Genomic DNA, 13,900 nt, shown 5'->3' with positions numbered 1-13,900 from the left:
TTACTGTTCAGAAATGTAAGCATTTCCCTAGAGGAAAGCAAAGACAGCAACAGAAGAGGCCTAATTCCCTCTGCCCTCCCACCGCCACACACCCAGCCTGTCCCCACACATCCAGCCTGTCCCCACCTTATCAACAGCGTCCTGCACTCACCTGCTGCTGTTCAGAACATTTTCAGTGACTCCGGTGGCAAACATGCCCTTATGGACATCCCGCTCTTGAACAAAAAGGATGTAAGAAAGTCGTCTTGCCAGCCATCCTCGGTGCCTGCAACAAACACACACACAAACCTTCTCAGCAAGTCCTCCAGTATACCACCACACAGTGATTTCCCACCCACGGGGAGAGCTTCAGTCACTTATCCCAGACAACGGCCCTAGAGGTCAGGATGCTGCGCAGACATTTGGACTCATAACTGCTTTCGTCAACTCTCAGGTAAAACCGAAACTGAGAAACTGTCTATCAATGCTTAAATTGTCCTATTTTTCTGAATAGTAATCCAAATCTAAAAACAAAACAAAAAGTGACTTTCTCAATAGCATTACAGGGACAGCAAGTGGGGATGCTACCCGTTAGCTGTGTATGAGCAGGGGTAGACAGGTGTGCACAGCTCAGAGCCGCAGCATTAGGCTACCAACAGGAAACATGGAGGTCTCTTCCAACACAAAGGGCTACTTTTTGTATTAACGCGTTCTTCCAAGATCAAAGACACTCAGCGTTGGAATGTCGCACTTTTCCTCTGTGAGCACACATCAGGCCTATCTAAGGGGAAGGACACACTCTTGTAGGCGGTGGCAACTATGTGGAGATTGGCTGGAGGTACAGAGTCGCATTTCAGAGTAAGAAGCTATGAGTCCCACTGCAATGATTTGAAACCACAGAGGCATAAGGCAGCACTATTATTTCCTCCATAGTGACACTGACCGCAGATTCAAACATGAGGTCGGTAACTGAAAAGACACAGAGTGGAGCGGCCTGTGAGTAACGTCTCACATGTCTCCTGGTTCCTCCCAAAGTTAGCTCTCTGTGTTGCATTCTCCCTAAACCCTTCCCACTACAACAAAAGCCCAAGCGCTCTCTGAAACGCCTCTGCAGCCTATAAAGCGTGGCGTCTGTGTGGTGTGGAAGTGTGGGCGAGTGAGCACTGAGGACCCAAGGGAGAAGCAGCACACACGAATGTGTGGGGCCTGGCCTGGCCACTGCAGCAGGACAGTGCACACCCCATGCTCATGAAAGCTTTAAAAGCCGTTCTCATTCAACACACAAGCAGCTCACAGGCAACAGTTTCAGGTAACAGTTTGAGCTACCATCAGGTCAACACAGCCTACGCCCTATAAAATGTCTTAAAAACTGCTCCAAACAGGGATAACAGACAACGAAATTGACTTCATATGTAAAATATGTATTTACATGAAGAAGAAACTGCTGCTTTACTGAGGATGTGCAGTCATGCCAACTAAGAAACAGGAAATAAAAGCAAATCTCATGGACCAGTCTCTCCTCTCTGCTTTAAATGTAAACAAGGAGAAAGAGAGGATTTGGACTCTGGTTCTATTACAAACTGAACATACAATCAGGTCTCAACGCTCACACAAGACCATCTTCACCCCGGTAAGAGCAGGGCCATTGAGGACCAAATCCATGTACTGCATTCTTGGATCACCTTTCACAGAATTTCAGCATTTCCCATAACCACGAACACCTCTTAGCACCTTGAGGTATCTGTTCTTAGGACCATAATGACCACTGGCATCTTAGGTGCTATTCCTCTTGCTTCACAGACACACTCTCTACCTTTCCCTTGACTTAGGAAGCAAAGGCTCCTTTCCCCCTGGCACCTACCAAGTCCCATGTTCTGGGATTTGGAAGTCAGAACACATTTTTTTAAATTACCTTCAGTAAGTAAATCAAAGAACGTTTACTGCAGGGAGGGGACCAACAGGAGGGAAAAGGGACAAAGGGAAAGAGGGGGTTGAATCTGAGCGCAGGACAGTGATGAACATCATGAAAATAGGATGAAACTCACCACTCTGTACAACAGACGCTCACTATCAAAAGGGGGCATTTACCCGGGAGACAATACGTTCCAGGACTCTACAGAGTGAGGAGGTTTTTAATCATCTGTTCTATTTTTTAAACTCCCGTGTTGGTCTGCAGCTATACACATGTGTTGGTGTGGGACTGCACACATGTATTGGTATATGACTGCACACATGTGTTGATGTATGACAGCACACATGTGAGCATATATGGCAGCCAGAGATGATGTTCTCCTTCCATCATGGGTTCCAGGAATCTAACTTGGGAGGTCATCAAGCTAAGACATCTCATTGGTCACATTTGTATGTTTGGAAGTAAAGTTACAAAGTATCATAAGACATTCAAACCTAACTCTTGTCAAAGAAACACTTCCCAGTGTAGCAAAAGCCAGGGCCTACATATGTTAAGGACTACCACATGGACAGCTACACCACATGGGCATGTCTGACAGCAGAGCAGCAGTCACCATGGCAGGGCTCGGGAGGCAGTCTGTCTGTCCTGCTTCTAATATTTACATGAACTTGCTTGTTTCAAAGACTCACACTCTAGCCACTCTAGAAACCTTAAAGCAGCTAATTAGCAGTACGGACTCTTACTTCTAACACTCATGAGAAGTATAGAAAATGTCTTTTTACCTTGTGTGAGTTTCATTGATATAAATAACATTCCGCAAACCCAGAGATGGGATACTGGGGTTGAAAAACCTTTCCTAAAAGAACAAAATGAATGCAGACATGAGTTCACAGCTGGATTGGTGGTCACGAATCCCAGTGATGTCTCCAGAAGACACTTAAAATTCAAGCGGCTTCAAAACTTACAGAATGAAGAAAATACATGGTTTAGTAAATAGTAAGTACTTTTTATGCTTTAAAGACAGTCACAAACTCAAGTTTAACTTTGAAACCCTAAAACCAAAAGTCATGGTATCCCTTCCCTTTCCCACCACTGTCCCCTCTACAGAGCAGGGACCTACAATCGGCTTCAGTGACAAAGTCACAGATTTCAGTGTTCCCCAAATGCAATCTATTATCCTAAACACCAGTTACTGTTGAGTTAAACCCCTCAGCCCATTAAGACACAAGAAAATTACCCATTATATGAGCATGAAAATTAAAGCTGCCAAAACCTGAGCAGTCAGACATTTCCGTTCCCTAAAACAACTGACCACCTAATGGTCACCTAAAAGTACATCCATCTACCTACAAGTCACTGTCTTCCCAGGGGATCTAGGAACGACAGTCTACCCTTTTAACAATGTGAGCAAAACAGTAAAAGTCCAAGCAGTAAATACCAAAGCGTGTGTCGATTAGATGTAAAGGTTAATTCAATGAAATTCTTTACAAAAAAAAGACCAGGGTTTCAAAGAATGCCTGTCAAATATCAAGAACTATAAAAAAAATTTACTAACAAATTACTTTGAATGAGCATGGAAGAAATTCAAGAAGAATGTAGTTCCATCCATTACTACCTCTACACAAAAAGCAATAGCCTGTTATAATATACCCACCCAACCCCAGGCCATAGCCTTACAACCACCAATAGCTCATGTGAAGCTCTGGCTGACAATACTCTGCACCACTCAGGTTGCAATATTGTTTGGTGTAAAACTGTAGTTAAGGCATCATCTTGCATTCAAAATTAGAATTAGGTGAGAGGTCAGTCTAAAAAGAAAAGCCACATGACCCTCTACTTAACATTTGTGTTTCCACTGACCTCTAAATCTCAACTGGCCTCACTCCTGGACTGGTAATTTTCATGCTTCTTCAGTGGTAACGAATTCCTGCATTAAGGCACTTACTGTATAAAGGGGCGTCCCTAACAAGCCACTCTAGAGCGCACCTGAACACTAAGAACTGCTCGGGCTCTGCCTAAATCTCGCCAACGTTAATAAAGTCCTTTATGCCAGGCTCAGAACTACACCTCCTGCCTAACCAGCCTCCGGTGGAGAATTCACACAAATTATAAGCATCCTCTCTGTGAACATCCGTTTCTGATTCCTAAATATTTGGTTCATCCAAAGAACAGCTTAGCAACAATTGCAACCTTTCACAATGTTAACTCTCGCCTTGGAACAGTAGGGAAGAAAGGAAATTCCAGGGTTGCCAACTCATCCCCCCTCTGCCAAATGGTTAGCAGCTCACCTTTCACCCAGTCAGCTCCTCTCAGGGGATGAGGAAGGAGCATGGGCATGCTTATTTCTCAGCAAAACAACCAAAACCAAGGGCATTCCTGGGGGCTGAAAAGTCAGCACCCCATCAACTCAATGGATGTTAACTCAAAGTAAAAATCTACTCTCCCCCTGATTGCAAGCCAATTACTACTGAGTAAATGAATTAAGTCCATTTCTTTACCTGAAACTTTTGACTTATATATAAGCAGGGCTCTTGGTCCTGAAGGAATCAAACCCACTAAGACCCAACAATAAAATCCACACAAGCGAAGCCCTCCGTGGTGAGCAGGGGAGACCTCACCCAGCGCCCTCCGTGGCGAGCAGGGGAGCCCTTACCCAGCTCTGTGGCGAGCAGGGGAGACCTTACCCAGCTCTGCGGCGTGCAGGAGTAGCAGCACCTTCCCACGAAGGGCCTCTTCCTGCTCATGAGGCTCTCCTTCCATTTCAGTGTCGCGGATCTGAAGAAGGTAGTTTTGAACCCACAGTCTCCCTGGTAAATGCAAGGCAGAGATTGTGTCTCAATGGCAGAAAATTGTTCTCATCCCCTTGGTCTCTAAAACTAAAATACTTTTAATAAAACAGGAGGCTATGCTGTTTCTTTCTTTGGGCAGTATTACTGCATGTGCCTTGAGTGTTCTCACGTAAAGCTATCTTGTTCCACAATCACCACTTGGAAAAAAAGTTTGTTACGTAAAGAAAAGTTGGTTTCCTAAAAATATAGTTTGTAACAGCTGCCCCATGCTTGGAACGACACTCACAGATTTAATCAGTTTTGATATTCACCAGAGGGTGAATGGATAAAAACATGGCATACATATTACCCAGTGGAATATTATTCAGCCACCAAAAAAAAGGGATGAAACCCAAAAAAGCCTGGGGTTCATTGTGTTAACAATAGTCAGGCACACAAAAGCTTACACGTGCAAGCTGAAAATGTTGGCCTCACAGAAGCAGGGAGTAGAAGAGTAACCGAAGTTCAAAGGTCAGAGGGACTTCTGACAGTGGGTTAGGGAGATCAGACTCCTGAATCCCCATGCTCAGTCAGCCTCATGCCCTTGCAATCACTGCTGCAGCAAAGCTACAAAGGCCTGACGCAGCAAGCAGGCGTTCTTACCGTACTTAAGAGCAAAAATAAAGTGTGCTTAAGGGTGGTCTCTTAGCAAGAGACTAGGATTTAAAGCAGAGATAGTTTGACTGGAGTCAAACCCTGTTCAACTGTGTTCAGATTTCTCTTTAACTTCAGGTTTGTTTATTGTTCAGATCTCACTGATACAACGGTCTTAAAATTAACCATGTTATAAACTTGTGTTGAGGTATTTTAAACACTCCGTGTAATTTGAAATAGTAACACAAGAAAATGCATGCCTTTTCAATTAGTTTAATAAGCAAAGTTTCCCATTTTTAATGTTTTTAGAGTTCATTTCCAACATAAAATTCACGCTCACTACAGTTGTGGCATAGATACTGAAAGGAAAAGAAATTATGAGCACACTACCGTTTTGGGTGGTTAATGTTTTATGTGTTTATGCCTCTGGACAAGTAATTTGCTTTTTTAAATATAATCACTATTTCAAAATCTCCCACCCAATTTTTTTTTTTTTTGCCAAGTAATACTACTAAAAATTTTAAGTTATTCTTAGGTCGCAAACCCACTTCTAAGAGCTGGAAGCGGTTTCTGCGGTGATCAGTCTACTTGATACAAGGCAAAGAGTTCAACTGTTCTGAAGACGTCCCCTAAGCTTACCCAGTCCTCCCTTGTGTGTTTACATCGGCCAAGGCTGTACTCTGATGAACTGGGCAGATAAGAAACGTCTATTGTGCCAAGCGTCACTGAAGACTCGTCCATGTCACAACGTGGAAGTCCCAACTCATGTGCTGCAAGAAATAGGTACTTAACGCGGGTGAAAACACTGTGGCCTGCAGGGTTCTGGTCAGGAGCAGGGTATGGACAGATTTCTGGTTCAGTAAGTGGCTACATAGAAACTCCAGGTTGGTAGCAGAGCGCCTACCTGGCTTGACGTATTGATGTTCCCGTTAAGCTGCCCTGACCACAGAGGGAAAAGTCAGCATCTGTATACCAGTGTTTCCTAAGCATACACGGATACAACATGTGTACCCTTCAGATTCCTGAGCAAAACTGCCATGAAGAGTCACTTGTAAGAAAGAAGGACTTAATGCTAGCATGCAACAAATTACTGCACTGTTGATAACCGAGTGATTCCTACAAGGGTGAAGACATGTTTTGCATGTATGCACATATGCACATGAGTGTCTGAGGCGGCCACTACAGGGCATCAGACCACCTGGAGCTAGAGTGGTTGTGAGGCACCTGCTGCTGATGCTGGGAACCAAACTCTGAAAGATCAGCCACCACGCTTAACCACTGACCCATCTCTGCGGCTGCAGCGCAAGCTTAAATGTATGACATAGATTTCTTTTTCATTTCTAAAATCCTTCTTCTAACAATCTTTAATTGTTTTAGCTGTAGGCTATTTGCCATCTAGCATTAGAGTCTTCTCTTAAAACCCAAAGAGCTCCCTCAGTGAACGGCGTTCCCTAAAGGGAGCACGTGGACTCTTTACACACACACACCCCCACGTGGATTTGTTCCAGTAGCTGTTTAGCCTCAGAACACCAGCATTCTGCAAAACCAGTCAGCCCACACAAGAGACCACCGAAGCATCTCACCTGAGGGGAAAGTTCCGTGTCATAAAGATTCGGGCCTCAGCTGCCAAACTTCCGGTCCAGAACGGCCACACAACAGGGGGAGCCTGGGAAGAGAAACGAGGAGATCAGAGGAGGAACAGGGAGGCTAAGTGCCAAGAGAAGATCCACACCTCGCTCCTCCCGCCCCACAGGGTTTACCCGAGGTCAAGGCAGATTTTATTTATTTATTTTCAGGAGAGACGAGGAGAAATTAAAAAAGAAAATTAGAAGAAAGAAAGAAAACAACTAAAATCCGAAAGCGTCCAGACAGCTGTCTGATCAGGGCACAAACCAAACCCTGACATTCGGACACGGGCAGAGGCCGGCAGGCCCCTCCGGAGTCCGGAGCCCCGGCTACACGAGCGGGTGAGCCGCTGCGCCTCGCTCTTCCCATCTGGAAAATGAGCCGCCCGCCGGGCATCCGACGCGCTCTCCTGGGGCTGCAGGGAGAGCATGGTCCGCACAGCGCGCCCGGTACACCGCGGGACGCAAAGCGCTCCATCCCACCGCGCGCGCGGGGCGGCTGTCAGGCGGCGGCTCGCGGGGCTCCCCGGGGGTCCCAGACCCACAGCCCGGCCGGTGCTGTCACCCGGGCCCGCATGGAGGGGGAACCCGGAGCCCGCCCGGGGCACTTGCAAAGCCCCAGGCGGGCCCAGGGAGAGCGGCGCCCACGCACCTGGCCCCGCGCTCCTCCGGCCCCGCAGCCGCAGCCCGCACCGCTCTGCCCGGCAGCTCGCGCCCGGGCGCCCGCGGCTGCCAGCGCTCCAGCTCGGTGCCTGCGGTGGCGGCGGCGCACCGTGACGACGCAGGCGGCGCGCGGCGGTGACGTCGGGGGCGGCCGGCCGCTGGGCCTTGCGTCAGGCGCTTGGATGCAGGGAAAGGGTTAGGGCGCTGAGCCTGGGGGAGTGAGCCTCGGGGTTACGCTGCCCACGCTGCATGCTTCCTGCGTGGGTCGGAGGGTCAGTCTGTCCGTCCCCTTCCCTGTGTGACCCCAGCTGACCTCGGTGCCCCCACCCGCACCGGACCCCGCCGTGGAGTGCATGTGGGCTGTGGCTGTGTGTGTTTAGACGCCACCTAGGCGTGATCTTGCCCTTTTTGTGAGACCAGTGACAGTAAGCTGAGTTTGTTAAGAATGTGGAGGCGGGGGTAAGAGGTGGGGGTGGCGGCCGCAGAAGGCAGCGTTGTGAAATATCTGTGAGTTGCAGAGCCTCAAAAGAGGAAAAAAATAAATGAAGAATGGATAAGGTAAGGCTTGAAAGTCACAAAGCCGCCAAGGCAGGAAGAGTTAGCTTTTCTCCCCCTGTGAGATCTTATTGCGCAAAATAGTGTGTGCGGTGATTGTGCTAAATCACCGTGTTCTGACTTCCTAGGAGGTTTTGAAATGTACATTTCAAATGCTATCACACAAAAACTGCGAAGTGTTTGAAAACGATGGGATGCTAGTTAGCTCAACTTAGTTACTTTGCATTGTATTCATAAATCATTAACAGCACTTTACTTCCTATGTATGCGTGTGTAAACAACTATATATGAATTTACAGTTTAAAACACCTTTTTAAAAACCGGCTTGAGGAAGTCAGGGTCAAACTTTGCCTCGCTTGAGCCATTTAAACAAAAAAACGACACGGGGGCAGCAAGGGGCTCTTTTGCAATATTTGCCAAAGCTATCGACAAGGCTGATGGTTATCCAAAAGCATTTGCAATTGAAATACCACTCCACACACATTGAATATGAACTGGAATCTGGGAGCATGGAGATGACTAAGGCATGGGCTCTGTCCTCAACTCGCTGCTATTGGTTCTTATCCATCTTGCATGCTCTCACTCTCATCTGCTCCAATAAATCTTTGTGCACGAATAACCCAATAAAACTTACCCAGAGCTCCCTAGTATTGAAATCCCTGGGCCGGGCACATCAAGCCTACAACAGTGAGCGATCCTCTCTTTTCCCCCTGTCCCCCGCAGTTGTCCCTGCCATGGTTCTAAGATGTGCTACTCCCCACACTCTTTAGTCCCTAAACTGGTTCTCCAGGCCTTCCTGCTCAGTCCTGTTCTTAGTTATCACATTCTCCCGTAACATCTCAAAGATTAGCAATGGCACCATGTCTTATCAATCTGTGTCAGGATTCCACAAGGTTACAAACTCATGAAGGCAGTGCCTTGCACCAGAGTCCTAATCAACGCTCAGTGCCACGCTATAATAAGCTCCCCATAAACACTTGAAGCCGGGGCATGAGAAAAACAAGAGTCTCTTAACTTGAACTTCCTACTTCTCTTTATAACCCATCCCAAGAAGCAAACATTCTCTTTTGGAAAACAACCCCAGAGAGTGGAAGTGGGAGTTGATAGAAGAAGCAATACAGAGCTTCTTGAAGTCAAAGACGCTGCCTTTATCCTGCCTCACATGAACCTTGGCAAAAAGCAAACACACGTCACTAAAGTCCCGGAGCACTGTGCACTAACTACAAAGAGGAATTCTTAGCCCAAAACATGAAATTTTCTGCACAGGATACCGGGCCCTAACAACAAAACATGGAAGAAAAAAAATAGAAAGAAAAGCCTTAGGGAGATAGAAAACAACATGAAATGAAATAGAAAAAAATGACAACAGAGAGATTATAAAATGTAAGCCAGGGGGAAAATGTGTCTTACATAAGATTAGTTGTACGGACTCCTCTTGCACAAGGGTCACTGTGTGTGTAAATGTTGGTTGCCATGCCAAGAAGTCCAGGTTACTAATGAAAATTGTTTTGGAAACAGGTGACACCCTAAGCAATCTGTTCTGTCAACAGTAACCAGTCCAGCTAGTCAAGATGGGGCAATGAGTGAATTCACTGCCTGGTTTAACACAACAAAAGCCAAACAGGCAGGCATTTAAAAAAAATGACATTCAAACATCGTGTATCTGAGATGGACAGTCCAGGGGAAGCAAATGAGCTAATCCCTGGAATTGTGTTGTTACCAGGCTTCAATACAAAAAGGAAAAACTCAAGAGGTGTAGGTAAACTGGAGCTGGAGCAGAGTACCAGAGAGGAAAAAGCTGTGTGGCACAGGAAGCCATGTAGACCTGCAGACCTCAGTCCAGTCTTCAGCTAATGAGCTTCCACATGTCAGGGAGCTTCCCAGACGCAGGGAAGAAGAAGACATAAGCATGAAGAGGTGAAAGAGCGCTCGCTGTGGCTTGCACAAGACGGGGAATCATCCTTGTTCCTACAAGTCAGGGTTCAAAGATTCTCAGTGGTCATGCAAGACTGTGAGATGCCTGATCTTCAAAGAGTCTGAAAACCCCAGAATTCATGAGACAAATGATCTCACCTCGGTAGCAGAGCAAAACTAGCCCTACAATAAAGTCTATTATGACCCTATTTAACAAATATTAAAAACCAAGCTCCACTCCCAACCCTCTAGTCAATTTGTGTGTATGTGTATGTGTGTGTGTGTGTGTGTGTATTCAAGAATAATGCATGAGAATACTTACAGGAAATAGAAAATATCCTGCCTGTATCCTGTACCTCACAGTGAAATTCTAGGTGTTGTCAAATTGAAATTATTAGGTTGCAAAAAAAAAGAAGAAGAAAGAGGAAAGAGTGGTGCATAACAGAAATGGGGACATCCGCAAATTGAGGCTCCTAGAGATAGTAGGTTAGTAGCAAGTGGAGTAGAGACTCGGACAAGAGTTTAAGCCAAGTCTAGACTGGCAGGGAAGATGCAGCTCGGGTGGTAGATTTCTTGCCTAGGGAACATGCGTGAAGTCATGTGTTCCATACATAGCACCACATAAGAGCAGGTGCCGTGACACAGACCTTTAATCCCAGCACTTAGGAAATAGAGGCAAAGGAACAGAGTGCAAACTCATCCTCCTCTACAAGATGAGTTCAAGGCCTGCTGGGCTACAAGAGACCCTGTCTCCAACAAAAAAATCTAAATCAAACAGATGTTATAAAATCATTGAGATTTTAAAAGACATAAATACATGCACACTTGAAATGAATTAACAACAGGTTAATTGTTACTGAAAAATAAAATGAATTACTTTAAAACCCTGTGTCAGAACTATGCAGAATGCAGCAGTGAGGAACTGGAAATAAATGACGAACATGGCATCAGGGACTTGAGGTGCATGAAGGAAAGGAGAAAGGGAAACCCTGAAAGATTCATCTCTAGAAGACCCGGGCTGTAAGAAATGTTACTGGTTTTCAAACAGAAAGGAACATGCCACAGATTGAAATCTGAATCTACACAAAGGAATTACAAGATTTTAAGGACCTCCAAGTAATGTCCTTATTAAAATATCTTTAAAAGATAACAAACAAAAATAAAAACAATATACCGTGGAATTTATAGCATGTATAGCTAACATGTATGGCAAGAGTAGGGAGTCCAACCCCACAGAGACAGGAGGTAACAGAGAAGGGACCAGAACCCAAACCTTTCTCATATTAAGTCCCCCATTTTTCCAACATTTACATTGCCCAATATTGATACTGCCCATTTAACAGTTCCTCCCCTAAAGGCTTTCCCTGGTGATCAAAAGGAACCTGAGTTCGTTTGCTCCATTTATTGCTGATCCACTTACAAAATTACACTTCTCCAAGAGATAATGGTATTACCCGACTTTTCAAAACCCAATCATGCAGTAACCATGGCATCCCTTGATCTAAAATATAACAATCATTCTAGAAAATTCTAGTTGAAGAAGTCAGGTGAATGATGAGGAGACCTATGCTTTATCTTTTTTCCTCATCATTTAATTTTCTCCAGGATCCCTTTGGGCATTCAATCATTCAGTAAATATCTACAGCGCCTCTCCTTTATGCCAGGCACTCCGCTGTAAATATAGCTTTAACAAGACAGTGCTGTCTCTTCTCTAGAGTCAGATGTACTTACTCAACTCCTGTTAGCAATTGCTCCCCAAAAGATTCAAAGCTCCGCTTTAGAACTCTTTGGCTTGTGGCTTCTAGGATTCTCTTAGTTGCTCTCCCTGAGAGATGTAACATCTATCTGTCCTTTCCCTCTGATTTTGTTCATGGTGATCTTTTGCCAGGCTCTGAGAAAAGAACGAAACAAGGTGTCTAAGCCAATTATGATAATCTCATTCCCGAATATTGCAACTGTTGCTGCAGCCAAGATGGTCACATGACTTAGTCCCGGGGCAATGTGACCTAAGAGAAAAGCAACTGTGGGGACTGCCCAGCTTTGCTCCCCCAGTTAAAGGGACACCGTGGGCATTGCTGCTTCCCTGCCTCTCCCTGGGAGTCGAGCTGTCTGGACATTTGACAGAACTCTGTTCCTCTCAGGCAGGGGACATCTGCTTTGACTGTAACTGTGGCACAGCTCCCGCTGCGGGAGTGACTCAACCACGTGAAAGAAGGAACAAATACAAGACAAGGGCTTCAGAGATCCACCCTGTCAGCCTAGCAGGCTGAGGGCTGTCAGGGGAAGGGGTGGACTCCATCTCTTAGGAGTGACTTCAGGCCACAGGGGGTTGAGCATTCCTGACTCACTTTGAACACATTCATAGCACTGTGAGGACCTCACTCTCACTGGAAGTTGCTTCAGCTGTGAATGGCTACATGGGTTAAGCTCTAAGTAAACCCAAAGGAGGATTTCCACGTTAAGTATGGCATTGGCTGCAAACAGCTGTAACTATACAATGGTTTTGGAATGGTTGAAGGCTGCTTGAACCTGACTGAGGCAACAGCCTTTGGGGGTGGCCCTCAAATCCAGCAGAAATGACCAGACTTCAGGGAAACCTGCCCTGGCATGGCCTAGTGCCTAGGTGATAGGGTGGATGGGGCAAGGCTAAAGTTTTCAGGAAGAAAACAAGGCAGAAACTAGGTGTATTCCAGGCCACCGGCCACTAGCTATGCCTCAGGGTAGGAAGCTCAAAAGAGAAACTGTCTATATATAGGTGAGCCAATCGGGCAATAGAGAAATTAGCTAGTATGTCTTTAAAGAGCCACGCTAGCTCACTCTTATTGAATGAACGATATTTCCTCTCTGCTCTGGAGTGTATTCAGGCTTTCCCACGTCTTCCTATCAGGGAAGCCAACTTGATTGAACATGAAAAGAATGATCTCTTGACAACAAGATGAACCCAAGAGAGCTTTAGTTTCCCACTTGGAGTTCAACTTGGTTTCGTGAGAGAGAAGAGTTGTCTGCAAAGGGCTTAGAATTCAGCATATCCCGGACACTGAAAAGTGAACAGAGTTGGCGGACCTAACGGTCACTGAGATGTGAGATCTCTCTCACCAGTGCAGCGCTGGAGGCTACAGGCCCTCGATGGTGAAGCGAGTCTTTGGAGCCTCGGGGAAGGCCCACTCGGTGGAGCTTGTAACAGGAGGAACAGAGCTCTGAGAACCACACAGGGCCCAGGCAGAGATTGCAGAGACCCAGCAAAAATGAGTCAGGGTTTCTGCATGGTCCCCCATGCACCATGTATACCCAGGTAGGGGGCAGGGGCAGACTTCTAAAGATGAACACTTCTGAAGTCTGAGGAACGGCTTAGAGATGGGTGAGTCAACATGCTCTCCTTCAGAACCCACTCAGTCTGTTCTGCAGCAGGTGTCTTGCTAAGTGTCGGTGTAGAAAAATAAAAATGTCAGGCATGGAAGTGGCTAATGAACCCAAGCACACAGAGGTGGGAAGAAGGATGGGAGGCAATAAACAAACAAAATTGGAAAGACAAAATAAGGACTATCAAGAGTCCATGTCACAGAATAGCGAGGCAAGCAGTCTTGCAGCAGTCATGGTAGCTCTCTTAACTATATATTAGTAGGCTGGAAGATCATTATGTAGTCTCAGCACTCATGAGGTAGAGGCAGAAGGATTGGGAACTCACCGTAACCCCTAGTTACACAGCTTAACCTATCTCAAGAAAAGAAAAGTTGATACATATGGGCCTGCCGATCTGTCAGTTTCCTGGATAGAAAAACAGCCTTTGGGAAGATACCTATTCCTGAAACTTCAAGAAATGGAGAAAGTCT

At 46.0% G+C, this 13,900-nt stretch overlaps 1 protein-coding gene across 4 annotated transcripts in view; it reads right to left on the bottom strand.

Annotated features, from left to right (window-relative positions):
* Positions 1 to 13,900, bottom strand: part of Gpam (glycerol-3-phosphate acyltransferase, mitochondrial) — a 57,650-nt gene that overhangs the window by 23,605 nt on the left and 20,145 nt on the right. Inside the window, exons 2-7 of one of the 4 annotated variants that reach the window (XM_013111923.3) lie at positions 11,802 to 11,961; positions 6,897 to 6,979; positions 5,953 to 6,083; positions 4,576 to 4,698; positions 2,674 to 2,747; positions 152 to 265 (exon numbers count right to left, since the gene is read on the bottom strand). In XM_013111923.3, the coding sequence (XP_012967377.1) occupies positions 152 to 265; positions 2,674 to 2,747; positions 4,576 to 4,698; positions 5,953 to 6,054 (413 nt within the window). In that variant the 5' untranslated portion in view covers positions 6,055 to 6,083; positions 6,897 to 6,979; positions 11,802 to 11,961. Of the gene's footprint in view, positions 1 to 151; positions 266 to 2,673; positions 2,748 to 4,575; positions 4,699 to 5,952; positions 6,084 to 6,896; positions 6,980 to 7,590; positions 7,707 to 11,801; positions 12,149 to 13,900 lie in introns of those variants that run through there. The other 3 variants (XM_040742771.1, XM_021229054.2, XM_013111930.3) reach the window with 3 other exon arrangements.

This window comes from Mesocricetus auratus, unplaced genomic scaffold (assembly GCF_017639785.1).
Source record: "Mesocricetus auratus isolate SY011 unplaced genomic scaffold, BCM_Maur_2.0 Super-Scaffold_4256, whole genome shotgun sequence".
Lineage (NCBI taxonomy): Eukaryota > Metazoa > Chordata > Mammalia > Rodentia > Cricetidae > Mesocricetus > Mesocricetus auratus.
Note: the sequence above shows the minus strand (reverse complement) of the source record. Positions and strands in the feature narration are given on the sequence as shown.